The sequence below is a fragment of the Lygodium microphyllum genome, chromosome 28 (genome assembly GCF_053477565.2).
Source record: "Lygodium microphyllum isolate KBCC chromosome 28, Lygodium_microphyllum_v1.1.10, whole genome shotgun sequence".
NCBI classification, from domain to species: domain Eukaryota; kingdom Viridiplantae; phylum Streptophyta; class Polypodiopsida; order Schizaeales; family Lygodiaceae; genus Lygodium; species Lygodium microphyllum.
The window spans coordinates 119,795,321-119,811,082 of record NC_141162.1 but is presented as its reverse complement, the minus strand read 5'-3'; the positions used below and the strand labels follow the sequence as shown (position 1 = coordinate 119,811,082).

Sequence of the window (15,762 nt, the reverse complement as noted above, 5' to 3'; positions counted from 1 at the left end):
AACACAAACAAAAGAAGGGAGAGAGAGAACACAACTCTGAAGCGAATGAATGTTGTAAATAAATATAAGAGTATACAATGTGCTCAAGGGCAAGGTAATGTCAGAGTGTGATGTCCATCGGAGACGGATCCCAAGTCTATGACCACTAGTCGGAGTGTAGGAGTGCTGAATAGTGAATGGCAGTAGGCTGGTCACCAAAACTCAACAGTCTGGAGGCTGGAAACTGGTAAACACAGCAGTGTACTGCTAATCAGAGGCTGGAAACTATGCATAGTCTGTTGTAAGTAGCAGGCTGAAACAGTGTCTAATGTGGATGGCGATGACTAGATGATCAAATCGCAGCAGATGATGATATCGCCAACAGCTGACATCAACATGGATGAAGGCGCCAGTAATAGGAGCGAACACGAATAGAGTGGCAACAGTCTCGAGGGCTAGACAGCCACGTGAGAGGAGGCTCATGGCTGAAATCTACACGTGGAGTGAGAAACCTACACAGACAGAATAATGTTGAATGGGGGCAGCCTGTGTATTTATAGATTTGGAAGGGCGTCCCAAAAATTAGGGTTTCCACTGAACTCTCTCGAACCGCTCCCCATTTTAGGGTTTAACTCTAAAAGAGCATTTTGAAGTGTGTTTTGAAGTTGTTTAAGAGGCTAATCAGCAAGTAATCTATGTTTTAGCTCAACAATTGGTTGCCTCTTCTTCGGAAGAGAAAACCACCAGTGGCAAGAACTCGCCAGATGTGAAGGCAAGCCAATCAAAGGGTGACTCCTCTTCCTCAAATGGAACCAAAGAATCTAGACTTATCTGGCTGCAACTTCCTAAGAAAAACCGGTTTTGCACACACTCCCAATGAGCAAGCCATGTGGACGAGGAGTGTCGCTCCAAGACCCAAGGTCCTCCACCTAAAAAGCCTCAGCAGACCGCTGTGATTGCCCAGTCTAGTGGGGCTACGCCTTACGCTCCTGCTTCATCTTCTCCTTCAGCATCCATTGTTGCTGCTGGACATGTGGCTCGAGCACAACCGCAGCAGCCCATCTCTTTCACTACCCCTGAGGGCCAGGCTGATTAGTCTACAGGTTCCGATCCCATTACACTTCATGCATCTATCTCACCTTCCTCTCCACCTCGTCAAGCGTTCCCTTGGCAGAGCCCTGCTACTAGACGTACGCAATGGTGGCCGCCTTCTTAGACTAGTATGTCTCTAGGTCCTTTCGGATACCCTAGGTCACTCTAGCATTCATTTTTCGCAGTCTCAGAGTCGGGCCCATAAGATTCATTGTCCTTAGTTTTTCCATTCTTTTGACTTCCACTGCATTTACTCACACACATGCACATTCATTGCATTTATTTTGAGTTAGATTTTCTTCATGTTATCTTTTGCTTTGGAGCATCTCACCACTAACCTCTGTCTTTGTAGATTCTCATCTCTTTTGCTTTCAGAGGACATTGAAAGAAACAAAGTGCATCTTCGTATCGCAAGAAGGATTCTAAGATACTTGTAATAATCTGCAGAAAAGATTAAAGTGCAGCTAGACTCATACAATGATCACATAAAGTTAGATCACTCAAGAAGGTTATAGATCGTGTAAATAATTGCTTAGAGAATAATGTTAAGATTGCATGCATAGAAAGTACCTTCGCATGTGTGGCATAAAATAACGCATGGATTATATCAAAATTGTAAGCATTGAAATGAAAGCATGGTATTACGTTGCATGTATTAAGTTGTTGAAAAAATTCAACGTTGTTTGTAATTTGCCAAATGGAACTAAGATCCATGAATCCCATGACAAAGTCCTTGATGACTTCAAGAGGGATACCATTTCTTTCATGGTTTCATTATCCTAGGAGTGCTTGGTCTTCTTCCAGCCTGGCAGTTTCCCTTCCCGAGCTCTCTCAATGCTATCGTAGCGGTGACTTCTACCTTGCTCTTCTAGCAAGGTGCTTCATCCACTTCCTCTTATTTCATTTCTTATGATTCTCGGCACCATCCAAAGACCAACATCAAGCTCTTATTCCTCCTTCGTCATCTACATCCAGGTTGAGAGGGGTTCCTACCCTTCTTGGTATCCTACAGGTTTCAACACTTTTGTCTTCGACATCAGCTTCTTCTCCCCTGTTGTACCTTACCCTTTGCATTGCATGATTTCATCATCTTTGTACTAGGGTGCTTGGATAAGTGAACAATTTTCCCATGAGAGACACTGTCCAAGTGGCACCTACTGCATGAGCATTCTTCAACATGTAGCATACTTTGCATCTCATTGTGCAGAGCACCACTTGAGCAGATCCTAAGTTGTTTCCAATGACGGCAATTGTCACCACACCACCATCCTCCTCCATCACATGGATACCTCATCACCTATTTTTCCTCATCATCAACACCTTGAGTGGATGGGTTAGCTTGTACTGTTTAGCGATGTGTTGGGTATACCCTCCCTACTCCCATCTTCTGGGTCACTATTACTCATTTGGCCACATCCCATAAACTTTACCTCACTTATTCAAAAGCAAAAAAAAAAAGTTCCATGTAGTTTCATCCGCCTCTTTGTAGGGCTTGGTAGGCTACTGGGTAGCTGACGTGCACCCTTTGTCTGATGCCCTGTCCTCTCTGGGGTGACTATTTGGATTCCCTTGGTAAGAGAATCATCGCCTATGTAGTCTTGGTGGGCCACTGGGCAACCGACACACACCCTTTGTTCGATGCCCTGGCTGCTTTGGGATGGGACGCCTTGGGGTCAATAAACATCACAGTAGTTGGCCTAACCTTTCGGCTCAATTTTGGGCCTGAGAGGAAGTGTTGAGCTAAAACATGGATTACTTGCTGATTAGCCTCTTAAATAGCCCCAAAGCACACTAAAAAATGCTCTTTTAGAGTAAAACCCTAAAATGGGGAGCGGTTCAAAAGAGTGCAGTGGAAACCCTAATTTTTGGGGCACCCTTCCACATCTATAAATAGACAGGCTGCCCCCATTCAGCATTATTCTGTCTATGCAGGTTTCTCACTCCACGTGCAGACTTCAACCATCAGTCTCCTTCCACATGGTTGTCTAGTCCTTGAGACTGCTGCCACTCCATCCGTGTTTGCTCTTGTTGCTGGCACCTTCATCTATGCTGACATCAACTGCTGGCAACATCATCATCTGCTGCGATCTGATCATCCAGTCATCGCCAACCACATCAAACATTGTTTCAGCCTGCTATTTACAGCAGACTGTGCACAATTTCCAGCCCTTGATCGATGGTACACTGCTGCATTTACCAGTTTCTAGCCTCCAAACAGCTGAGTTTTGGTGACCAACCTGCTGCCATTCACTATTCAGCACTCCTACACTCCGGCTAGTGGTCACAGACTTGGGATCCGTCTCCAATGGACGACACACTCTGACATTGCTCTGCCCTTGAGCACACTGTACACTCTTACATTCATTTACAGCATTCATTCACTTCAGAGTTGTGTTCTCTCTTTCCCTTCTTTTGTTTGTGTTTGAGTTTTGAGTTTTGCGTTTAGGGTTTGTGTTTTGCCCTCTGTGTCTGTGTCTGTCTCTTTGTGTTTCTGTCGAGGTCGTACACTCTTATGTGTCCTTAGTGCAAACCCTAACATTTTTCTTCACATGTGTCGGAGCATAAAGCCAAATGGGAACAGTTTTTACCTCTTGTGGAATATGCTTATAACAACACAGTGCATAGTATCACTGGGAATGCACCGTTTGAGATTGTGGAAGGGGCAAAGAAAGTCCCACCCATTTTGCATACAAAAGAAAATATCTTTGAGGCCGACAAGTAAAGATAGCTCTCCAAAAGACGCAAGCAAAACAAAAGAAAGCAGTTGATCGTCACCGCAAAGCTTTAGTGTTTGTAAAGGGTGATTGGGTCTTGTTACGCTTTGAAAAGGTCAAGTTAAAGAAAATCAAAGGTAAAGAGTGTCTTTTTCCTAAACTCGACATGAGGTATTATGGGCCTTTCCAAGTGTTGCAAAGGACCAATGAGATGGCTTACAAGTTGAAGCTACCTAATCATTAGAAGATTCACAATGCTTTTCATGTGAGTCTTCTTAGACCTTTCCATGGTGATGTGCCTGAAGATATCAATGATGGGATGTAGCCAATTGATGAAATCTTGGTTCCAAAGCAAATATTGGCACATAAGGAAAGGAATGTCAAGGGTAAAGTCTCCCATCACTATTTGGTCAAGTTTCAGAAATGTGCATCTCTTGATGCAAAATGGATGGAGGAGGGTGATTTCATAGAATCACCTTATTTGTTACAACTTTACCTTAATGCTTTTCAATTGGAGCCCTAAGCTCAGTCAGGCTCAGCAAAGCATAGATCTGAAGCATTGCACGATGCTCAAGAGGGGAGGATGGTGCTTCTACTTTCTTAGTACAAATATACTCACGTATCTAGAGGCTGTTCGGAGATCTTTCAGATTCCATATAGGTACTTCTATGATCAGTCTACTAGGCACTTGTGTTTCTTCAGTTATATTCGATTATTTACTAGTGCATTGAGTACCATTTTCATAGCTATGGATTTGTACAGTTATGATTGGTTGTATACTAGTATAGTAATTATCATCTTTTTTTTCTAAATGTACATTGGCAAAACATCTTGTAATAACTACGTGCTTGGTTACATTGAAACATGTATGGATAATTATGCATTGCTAGTACATGGAGCAACAACAATGTGTTGGGTTACTTGAAAACATGTACGAACAACTGTACATTGAGAATACATACAATAATGATAGTATGCTTGGTTACTCGAAAACATGTGTTGGTCATTTGGCATACCGTGTTTGAACTTAACTGTATGCAATTGGGTTCACTTATTGCAATGTTTCAAGAGGGGATGTATCACCAGAATGAGAAATGAACTTAATGATTTAATTAAACTTCACGAAGATTTTTAATTAAAATAAACTTTGATTTTGGTACCCCTAGCTCTTGGTATGGTGACCATTGCACCCATAGTGAAGAATTTGGCATTGGACCATGCGGTGGACAAGTGTGTGGACCATGTTATGTTGACACCTTAAGATTGAGTTACATTGAAAGTTTCACCCAATAAGCAACTCAGTTAGGACACTTAAGATATTAAGCAGGCCCTAAGCTAAAGTTTCACCTAGTGAGCAGCTGACTTATAATTAATAACTAGGTCATTAATTAGCCCTTAATAAAAAATGTGATATAATTAAGGAGCAACTGGTTACTCACTTGGAAAGCTTATCTGGCTATTTGGCACTACTTCTCTCTCATTTGGAGAAACCCAAGTTTAGAGGTAGTCACTCTCCTCTTTCTTAGAATATGCATGTAGTGCTTTCAGGCCATGCAATCACTAAGAGGACTATGTATTGAGTGGTAAAGCATGTTGATGCATGTTGAGAGAAAGAGAGTTGGCAAGATCAAGGGGACAAAGCTAGATGCATTGAGATTTGAAGGCAACTCACGGACTGATTTACTGCCATGTATTGGGGTTTGCAACGTGATTTGTCAGATGTGAACATTATGATTACCAAAAATAGTATTTGAGCATACATGCATTGCCAAATGCGAGCCTCGGACATAATAAGCTGAGCATCAGCTTTTTGTACTCCAAATGAGAGCTCTTCAATTATTTAAAAGAATCACTAGAGATTTGGGGCTAAGGTGCATGGCCAATAGGTATCATTTTTAGTGTGGAAGCATTTAGCTCCACTTTTTTTAAGTTTTTCGTTTGCTAATTTACAGTTTAGGTTGTTGTGCTGGCTAATTAATGTTACTATTGCCCTTTAGTTCATCTAACAGCCAGTTTCTTCAACACATAGAATACAAAGGGATAGGGGGGCTACTTAACAGACTAACAAATAACTAATCCCAATAGAGGCACAGCAAAATAGAGCATGGGGAAGACAGAATAAATCAACAATGCCAGATGAGGCTAGATACAAGGGAGCACCAAGTGTGCAAATGCCCTGCCTACTACCCTTGCTTTTTTCCACAAAGGATTTGGTCCACTATGCCAGGTAATGGCATTCCAGAACCAAAGATGCTTCAGGATTTAGGAGATCAATTGATACCAAGATTAGAGCCACTACCCTTCTTTTTTCCACGAAGGATTTGGTCCACTATGCCAGGTAATGGCATTCCAGAACCAAAGATGCTTCAGGATTTAGGAGATTAATTGATACGGAGATTAGATGCACCTCTTCTCCCCACATCTCTCTCTCTCCACACACACATATGTACATATGTATGTATGTATGCATGCATGCAAAACTTACAACACAACCTAGGCCAAAAAAGTTTCACATGTAGCTGCTGCTTCATAGATTCTGATTTGAGCTGGACCAATTGGCAGATAAATGACAGTTATGGAGGGCACATATAAGTTCACACTACAATCCCCAGAGATATCCTGTCTAAAAGCAGGTACAGTATATATATATATATATGCTCAAATCCACAGAACAACGATGCAGTGTTGCCAAACAATATTGTGCACCTTTATTGAAGCTAAACATATGGGTGTATTACTGCACCATTGGCATGCACAAAAGTGCATTGTGCAAAAACTTCCAAAGGTAGTTACCTTTAAGGCATAACCGACCATCTTAGAGAAAGCAGTGATGGTTACATCAGTCCCTTCTCGTTCAACCTGTCTTGCACCCCCAAAAACGAAAAATACCACCACTGGATATGTAAGAAGCTCTTTAAAAGAATGACAGCAACAATTTATCTGTTGAATTGGTTCTTACCTTTGCCTTTCCTATTGGAAGGGTGAAACTAGGATCCAATACTTCAGCTGTTACAGGAAATGATTCTCCATACCTGTGCAGTAAGCTTAAAGCATGAGAACCAACCAACTTGCAAATACACAAACAGACTTTTACATCCTTGTGTGAAGCTGCCCAAAAACTTTTTTCAAACTGCTGTATTTTGGACATATCTCAGAAAATGCCATACAGCACAAGGTGACATTTCTTGTGCATCCAAGATTAATTATATGTAGAGCATTTGAATTTTGCTATCTACTATGAAGGCTTCACTATGTGCAATTTAGTTCATGCAACTGGAATAAATATTTACCATGCTGAGCTTCATGATATGCAAACTCACATTTTTGGCACAGCAAAACATACAGGTCTAATTAATTAACTCTCAGAGTTTAAAATTTGAGAGGCCAACCTGACTTTGTATTATTCCCTTCACTAAAAGAGCAAGTACCAGGCTTTAGCCCTTCTCTAACTAGAATGTGATAAGGCCTAAATCTGAGTCCTCAAGTGGGTTTCCATACCTAACTAACTGCTCAGTGGCTCATGACAACTATATCAAAAACAACACACCTTGAACACAACTGTTCCTCTACTATAAACTATCATATGTTGTTGGCAAACTTGAAGAGCTGCATAGTCTCAATTAAGTCCAGCAATAATTTCAAAACTCAGGGCCACACTGCTACATGTATTCCCTGTACTACTAGAACTTGAAAGCAAATTGCAACCAGTGCCACACCCATCCATGGAGAGGGATTTACTTTAATACCACTATAGCACCTCATCTGGGAGCTTTGCTTCTTTCATCTGGTCTCATCTTGAACCTCCATCCATGAAGGTCAAATGTAGACCTTGAACCAAGGCACATCAAAAGCACCATCTATCATCCAACTTAGAGAAAGCAAAACCTCATGGAGACATCACTGGTTCGTGATTATGAGAAAAAATCCAAAGTTGTGAAATGACAGCTTGGGAGAGGAGGCATTTGCGGCTCGCATGCTTTAACTTGTGCCTCATAATTCAAAGATAAACCCGATGCTTATGTTGCATAAGTGTTTAGATGTTGCAAGCTCCTACTAGTAGGACGTGGTTAAAGGATACTATGTGAACTGTGTATGTATCAAGAATTGTCATATATGTGGTATTTATGTTGAGCAAAAAACCTGACCCTTCAGTGAATCAAAAACTTTAACCATGATTGTAAAGGGACACAGAATACAATGTGATGTACAAAATTCATGCACTATGATGTGATGCAGGATGTGCTGTATAAGAAGTTCCCATGTGGACCCACTATCATTATGCATTTTTATCTGGGCAAACTCCCGAGTGTGATGACAAATGTTATAGATGTGATGAGAAATATTCCCCATGACAACTTGCTAATGCTTGATAATCAAATGGTATGTGTGTTAAGCCACCTAAAGTTTGCCCCCAACTACTAAATTTTTTTTGGCTCTTACAACACCCATCGCTCAAAAGTTGGTAAAAGGATCGCTTTTAAAAATCCCGACTTTAATCAGCTGATACAAGTACTGATTTTCCAATTAAATATGATTACAACAAACAATATTTATTAACTTAACATCGTATTAACAATGGAGTGTACTAAACTTCTATGCTCTAATACCACACGAAACATACCCGACCCTAACTCATAGGGAGGGTAGTTTGGTGGTCATCTAGGGACGCGATTCTAGTTGCTCTCGGTACTTGCTCTCTCTCTCTCCCAAGCCCCATCTGCAGAGGTGGCTGTTGCAGGCTCTCTTGGGCTGCATTTTGCCATTCCAGCTCTTATTCACTGTTGCATTTTGCATCTCAGCCTGATCATATGCAGCTGCCAAACTTCTTATTCATATTCTTCCCTCTTCTCTCTATAGAGCAGCTGTGTGACAGTCCTCTTTGTCATTGCTGCTGTCAAGGTGGTGTCAGGATAGTCTACATCAGATTTCAGCCTTGAGCATAGGTCGTTTGCTGCACTTAGATCCTGTTCCAGAGGACAACACTTCCCTCAGCACCGCTCCCACAAGTGGCAATGGCTGTTGAACAGCCCTTCGTTCTTGAGCATCCATTGTATCACAGCTCTCATACTCAATTTGTTCGTTGACTTTTAAGCATTCATTCATCTCCTCCTAAATTTGCACTTTGTTCAAGTTCATTGTACTAGTCATGGTCATGTTGGCAGTGTGCATATCCTAGATGCCGGAACCTCCAGCCAAAGTACATTTCATTTTCGTGCCTTCCTTCATTCTCTCTGCATCTCACCTAAATGGCTTCTCCCTATTACAACACTTATGATAAGCTCAAGGGTCCTAACTATCTCACCTTGTGTGTCATTATGAAATCTTGGTTTGTGCAGAAAGCAACTCTGGTACATTGTTTTAGAATCAGCCTTGCGTCCCCCGAAGGCCTTTCTGATTCCACCTAATTGGAACTAAGCCAACTATTGGGAACCAATTTTGACTTGGGACAATGACAATGCCCAAGCATACTCAACTCTCCTTTGGTGCATCTAAAGGGAAGTCTTATAGGTAGATACCTCCTACAAGATTTCTCCAAAGGTGTGGAAGAAGCTTCAACTTACGTGCAAAGCTCCATTGACCATGCGAGCTATCACACTCTATGATCAACTACAAACTATCAAGTTCAAGGTGAATGATATGATTCAGTCGTTTCTTCTTAAGGCAACACAGATACATGATCAGCTTCACAACTAATAGTTTACCCTTCTTGAAGCTCATCTTATGGGGAATATTCTCAATTAGATATACTCAATGCCCCACCCTCAAAAGCTCCCACCAATGATCTATGGTGCTCAAGGCCCCTATTGTGAGGAGAAGCATGTTTGAGTCCAAACATTCATTGGATCCCGACTTGTACATCAAATGAGATCCATGTAATCGGATGGCAAAAAGGTGAACTTTGTGGATCTAACCTTTGGATTAGATAGAGTAGTTAAGCCAATAATAACTCAGGGCACACAACATAGAGTTGCAAGATGTGAGAGTTACTAGGGACCCCAATTTTGGGTCCTAAGTGTTAGGGAGTCATTTCCTGGACAGCAGAGTGCCACATCAGCAGTACGGACAGCACGCAGGACACATCTGCAGCCACATCAGCAGTAGCACAGGTGCCACATGGCAGCCGGCAGTCGGACAGTTTTCATCATTATTTTATGCACTTGGCTGCATTTACTGCAGCCGACCTGGTGCTGGGCACTATTTTTTCCTAGCTATTTATAGTCAGTTTGTGGCACACTTTCAGATATTCTGATCTGACATCTGACAAAGTTGGTCTGCTGAGATAGTGCACGGGCTGACGGAGATCGAGGTTCTCAAGGCAAAGACACATGAAGATATTTTCTCTGCACCCGTGTATATTTCTGCACTCCTATACAGCATACTACACTGCAGATTTTCTGTGTTACACTGTCTCCTTTTCTCTCTCTCTCTTCTCTCTATGTTCACTCTCTCTCAATCCTTGTCCTACACTTCCGCATTGCTGCACTCTGACATGGTGTTAGAGCGGTGAAATCGGACTGACTGATTGAAGAACCTACCTGAAGAGGAGATTTCAGTGCGACACAAGGCTGCGTTTTCAGCATTCGAGGGCGAGCAGGAGGACTGCGCATCGGAACAAGGCTGAAGGAAGTGTGAGCGTGCGGGAAAGGAGTCCAGCTGGTGAATTTGCTGCAGGTTATTGCTGTTCAAAGGAGAGGAAGACTCTATTTTAGGCCTTCCATTGCAGATTTTACCTTTTCATCGCCTCCAACGGCTAAAGAAGGTTCGGGAAGCAAAGGCACAAGTCCTAACAGGCTGCTTTTATACAATCAGAGGGGGCTGATTTTGTGTTTGTGCAGGCATTGCAAGTGAACATGTCTAGAGAAACTTATTTGGAGTTCTAGGCGATCATGGACAGGAAGGTACCTGTCCTATCGGCTCTTCCATCGGATCAGAAGCTTGATGGTGATAATTACCGCATCCGGCGGGTGATAATGTTGGCCATTCTGAAATCTTATGATTTGGCGAAGCTTGTGATGGAGGAGATTAACAAGCCCTCGGTAGGAGATGAGTTCAAACTCTCTTCCAATGCTCGTATGGAGTTGACCAAGGCCTAGTCTCATTGGGAGAAACTGAATGCCAGGATTCGTTCTTTTCTTTTTCTGTCTTGTACTACAGCCGTGATAGCTCACATCGAGCACTTGACGATGGCTCGAGAGATATGGCTGGAGCTCGACCAAATGTATAACCGGATGACCCTGATGAAGAGGGTTTCTTTGGCGGTACAGATACGGACCTTGTCCGTGAATAAGTCTTCTTTGCTTCGGGAACACATCAACAAGTATCGGTAGCTTCAGATGTAGGTTCAAAATGCGGGGAAGCCTATTTCCTCCAAAGACATGGCGATCACTTTATTGTCCCAGTTTTTGACACCATGATTCAGTACCTTTTATTCCGCTCTTATTACATCGGGGCGGGAATCGACTCTTCGCTGGGAAGAGTTGGTTCTTATGGTCTTGGACTAAGAGGAATAGTTGAAGGGACAGAATGCTTCCACATCGAAGGCATTGGTTGGTCAAGCCTCTCAAAAGAAGGGAACGGACCAAAAGAACAAGAAGGAGGACAATAAATCCAAGAAGAACAAGGAGAGGAAATCGACTTGCCATATTTGTGATAAGACCGGTCATTGGAAGAAGGATCGCCCCGACAAAGACAAGAAGAACACCAAGAAGAAGGGCACGAAGGATCCTGGAGCGGTGGCTGCACCCTCATCAGCTGCTTTTCTACACTTAGCAATCATTGAGGTCTCTACACCGAAGACTTCTCATGCTGCGATGACGGCTCCCCGGGCTTGAGAGTGAATCGTGGACAGTGGTGCCTCACAGCACATGACTCCTTCTCCCGTTGGTGTTGCCTATTTGCAACCTTCGCGTGGGCAGATTCTCATTGGAAACAGCTCTTCTGTGACTATTGCTTCGCAGGGTGAGATGCAGCTGATTCCAGATGGACATGGTGGTACCCACACTTCCGAGGTGTTGTATGTGCTAGGCTTGGGATATCATTTGCTTTCGGTCCATAAGATATGTTCTCTTGGTCTCTTGGTGGAGCTTAACAGTGATGATGTTCGAGTCCTTGATCGTGGATCGAGGAAGGTTCTCTCTTCTAGGTATGAGGAGAATGGCATCTACAAATTGAAGTCTTCTACAGCTCTTACCTCTCTTCTTTTCACCTCTCAAACACAGTCCGAGCTATGGCATGCTCAATTTGGCCACCTGAACTATGAGTACCTTCAGAAGGCATCGCGAGGATCGTTTGTCCGTGGTTTGCCGGACATAGTGGTGAGCCATCAGCCATGTGTCTCTTGCCTTCGTGGGAAACTGCATGGGATGCAATTCCCAACAAAGCTTCGAGGCGGTCTACATCACCTATGGAGCTTGTATCTACGGATCTTTGTGGCCAAATGAGGACCGAGTCTCTAAAGGGGAACTTGTACTTCATGTTGATCATAGATGACTACAGCATTATGACTTGGGCCTATTTTTTAACATTGAAGTCAGAGGCTTTCTCTCACTTCACGGATTGGCTTCTCTTTGAGGAGAACTAATCTGGCTAGCGACTGAAGACCTTGCATTCCAACAAGGGCGGTGAATTTATGTCTAATGAGTTGCTTATTTTTGTGCAGATAGGGGCATTCACTTCGAGTTTGCTAACACAAACGCTCCTCAAGAGAATGGCATTTTGGAGCGGAAGAATAGAAGTGTGATCAAGATGGCGCGCACCATAATAGAGCACCGACAGACACCACAATTTCTATGGGTCGAGGCCGTGGCTGCTACAATTCACATCCTCAATTGATCTCCCACAGGATGACACCTTTTGAGGCTTACTTTGGGACTAAGCCTGATGTCTCTTATTTCTGGATCTTTGGGTGTGACGCCTATGTGCACATCCTGAAGACGTAGCCTGACAAGTTTGAGGTAGCTTCCCGACGACGGGTTTTTGTTGGCTATAACTCCCAGTCCCAAGGTTATCGTCTATTTGATCCTGTCAAGAGGGATGTCTACATGAGCCAAGATATGCGGTTCGTGGAAGTTCTGGCCCCAAAAGGGGGTGAGGAGCACCCCGTCCTTGGAGATCCAGGGGAGAGTTGGGCTCCCGAGACAGTTCCTTTGGAGCCAGAGCCCCTTGATGGAGATTATTCTTCTGATTACGAGTCCTCTCTTCCACCGGCCACCCCAGTGGAGCTACCGTCGGTGGATGTTCTTGAGTCTTCAGCAGATAGAGAGCAACAGGGAGAGGTTCGGCCTTCTCGTTGGGCCCATGACACACTCCGAGATTCAGGGATCGAGGGGGTCCCCAAGGAGTGGAAATCGTAGGATGGACCCCGGAGGTCACAGAGGAATATGGCCCATTCTACGGAGCTTGTTTGCTCTAACTATTGTTTGATGATCCGTGTTATGCAAGATCGAGAGCCCACTTTTGTGAAGGAGGCTTAGCAGTTTGATCATTGGCGGAAGGCTATGGAAGCCAAGTTAGAGGCTATTAAGAGGAATGGCACTTGGTACCTTGTGCCTCATCCCTCTCACAAGAAGGTGATTGGCGTCAAGTGGGTCTTCAAGACCAAGTACATTAGCAATGGTTCTTTGGACACCCACAAGGCTTGTCTTGTTGGTAAAGGTTTTGCTTAGCACCCAAGCATTGACTTCCATGATACTTTTGCCCCCACTGCTCGTATGGCGACTCTTCGATCTATTCTCGCCTTGGCTAGTCATAGGAGATGGCCTGTCTATCAGTTGGATGTGAAGTCAGAATTTCTCAACGGTGACTTGTAGAAGGAGATCTATGTAGAGCAACCTCCTAGCTTAGGATCCTTGAATGGGAAAGTTTACAGGTTGAAGAAGGCCTTGTATGGCCTCAAGCAAGCTCCGCGTGCATAGAATGAGAAGATTAACTTGTTTCTTCAGTCGAAATTGGGTTATCGGTGCTCCAAGGCCAATCCATAGCTTTATGTGCACACTTCCGAGGGTGGTCGTGTGTTGTTTGTGTTGTATGTTGATGATTTGATTCTGACAAGGGACCATGCAAAGAAGGTCCAAGCGACCAAGACAGCTTTGCATCAGACGTTCGAGATGATGGACTTGGGGCTTCTTCATTTCTTCTTGGATCACAAGATTTATCAATCTCAGAGGGGGATTTTCATCTCTCAGCAAAGATACATTCAGGAGCTCTTAGTGACTTTTGAGATAGAGACTTATCAGACCATTTCTACTCCTATGAATCCGAACTGGAAGGCCAATTCACACTAAGATTTTCCCCTAACGGATGCTTCTTGATATCATCAGTTGATTGGATCCTTGATTTGGCTATTCAACACTGGTGTTGATCTTTATTTTGTTGTGGATCTTTTGGCAGGGTTCATGAGGGAACCCAAATAAGTGCATTGGCAAGCCACCCTGAGGATTCTTCAATATTTGAGGGGGACCTCTAACTTAGGGATTTATTATGCAGCAAGTACAGATGCTTCAAATCTTGTACTTGCACATTGGAGTGACTCGGATTGGGCTGACAATGTGGACCACCGGCAATCTACTACAGGCTACTATTTTACCTTGGGTACAGGTGTTATCTCTTGGAGTAGCAAGAAGCACCCCATGGTAGCCCTTTCTTCTACTGAGGCAGAGTATCGGGCCGCGTCTTCAACCACATGTGAGATTGCGTGGCTTCGGAGATTGTTGGAGGAGCTTGGCTGCCCCCAGACTCGTCCTACTCTTCTACGGTGCGACAATGAGAGTTGCATTGCCTTGGTACGGAATCATTTATTCCATGCCCAGACGAAGCACATTGAGATCCAATATCACTTTATTCAGGAGAAGCTTCTAGATGGGACCATTGATGTGGAGTACTGCAAGGCAGAGGATAATCTTGCCGATTTGTTCACGAAAGCACTTCCCCAGGCTCTTCTTCAGCAACATGCCAAATCCCTCAGTCTTTTGACCTATCCAGGATCTAAGAGGGAGTGTTAGAGAGTCATTTCGTTGACAGCATAATACCGGGTCGACAGTACGGACAGAGTGCAAGACACGTCCGCAGCCATGTCAGCAGTCTGCGGAGGTGCCACGTGGTATCTGACAGTTTTTATCATTATTTTATGCAATCGGCTACATTTATTGCAGCCGACCTAGTGCTAGGCACTATTTTTTCCTGGCTATTTATAGTCAGTTTGTGGCACACTTTCAGATATTCTGATCTTACATCTGACAGAGTTGGTCTGCTGAGACTGACAGTGAGCGGGCTAACGGAGATCAAGGTTCTTAAGACAAAGACACACGCAGATATTTTCTCTACACCCGTTTATATTTCGGCACTCCTATACAGCATACTACACTGTAGATTTTTGACGTTACACTGTTTCCTTTTCTCTCTCTCTCTTCTCTTTGTGTTCACTCTCAATCTTTGTCCTACGCTTCTGCACCGCTACACTCTGACACTAAGGGCTACAAAGATGGCCCCGAGCTAGGGGGGATCCCACAGGAGCTGGCAGTTATTAAGCTAAAAGAGATGAATTAGAAATTATTAAAACAATCCCAAAACCCAAAGATTACCAAAGTTTCTACATCCCATAAGCAAACACAACAACTTTGGAAGGATCCACATCTAACAAATTGGAGGTTGCGCAATCTACTCAGTTCATCCCTTGTTTTGCAAGCCATCCCAATTCTTCCCAACATCCATTCATCAAGTGCCTGTTGCTACAATTATCTCTAGCTATCACCTTTTGGCCTTGACACTCCTATAAGCTATGTTTTGCCCCAACTAGCTAATGCCATCATCATCTACAACAAGTCGTTTTTGCATTTTCAGCACTCCTCTTCATCAATCTCTGCTCCAACTAGTGGTTAGAGCACTTGAGATTCATCTCCGATGGACAATACACATCAACAACTTCCTCAACTCACTTCTACGAGAGTCATCGGCTGTTGGACAACTCTCCCCTTGAGCA

The 15,762-nt window shown here is 43.5% G+C and overlaps 1 protein-coding gene across 1 annotated transcript in view; it reads right to left on the bottom strand.

Moving 5' to 3' along the window:
* LOC148011918 (pyruvate dehydrogenase E1 component subunit beta-1, mitochondrial-like) overlaps nucleotides 1-15,762 on the bottom strand; it is a 49,534-nt gene that overhangs the window by 24,258 nt on the left and 9,514 nt on the right. Inside the window, exons 9-10 of the mRNA XM_087669904.1 lie at nucleotides 6,745-6,817; nucleotides 6,579-6,644 (exon numbers count right to left, since the gene is read on the bottom strand). Of these exons, the coding sequence (XP_087526030.1) occupies nucleotides 6,579-6,644; nucleotides 6,745-6,817 (139 nt within the window). The remainder of the gene's footprint in view (nucleotides 1-6,578; nucleotides 6,645-6,744; nucleotides 6,818-15,762) is intronic.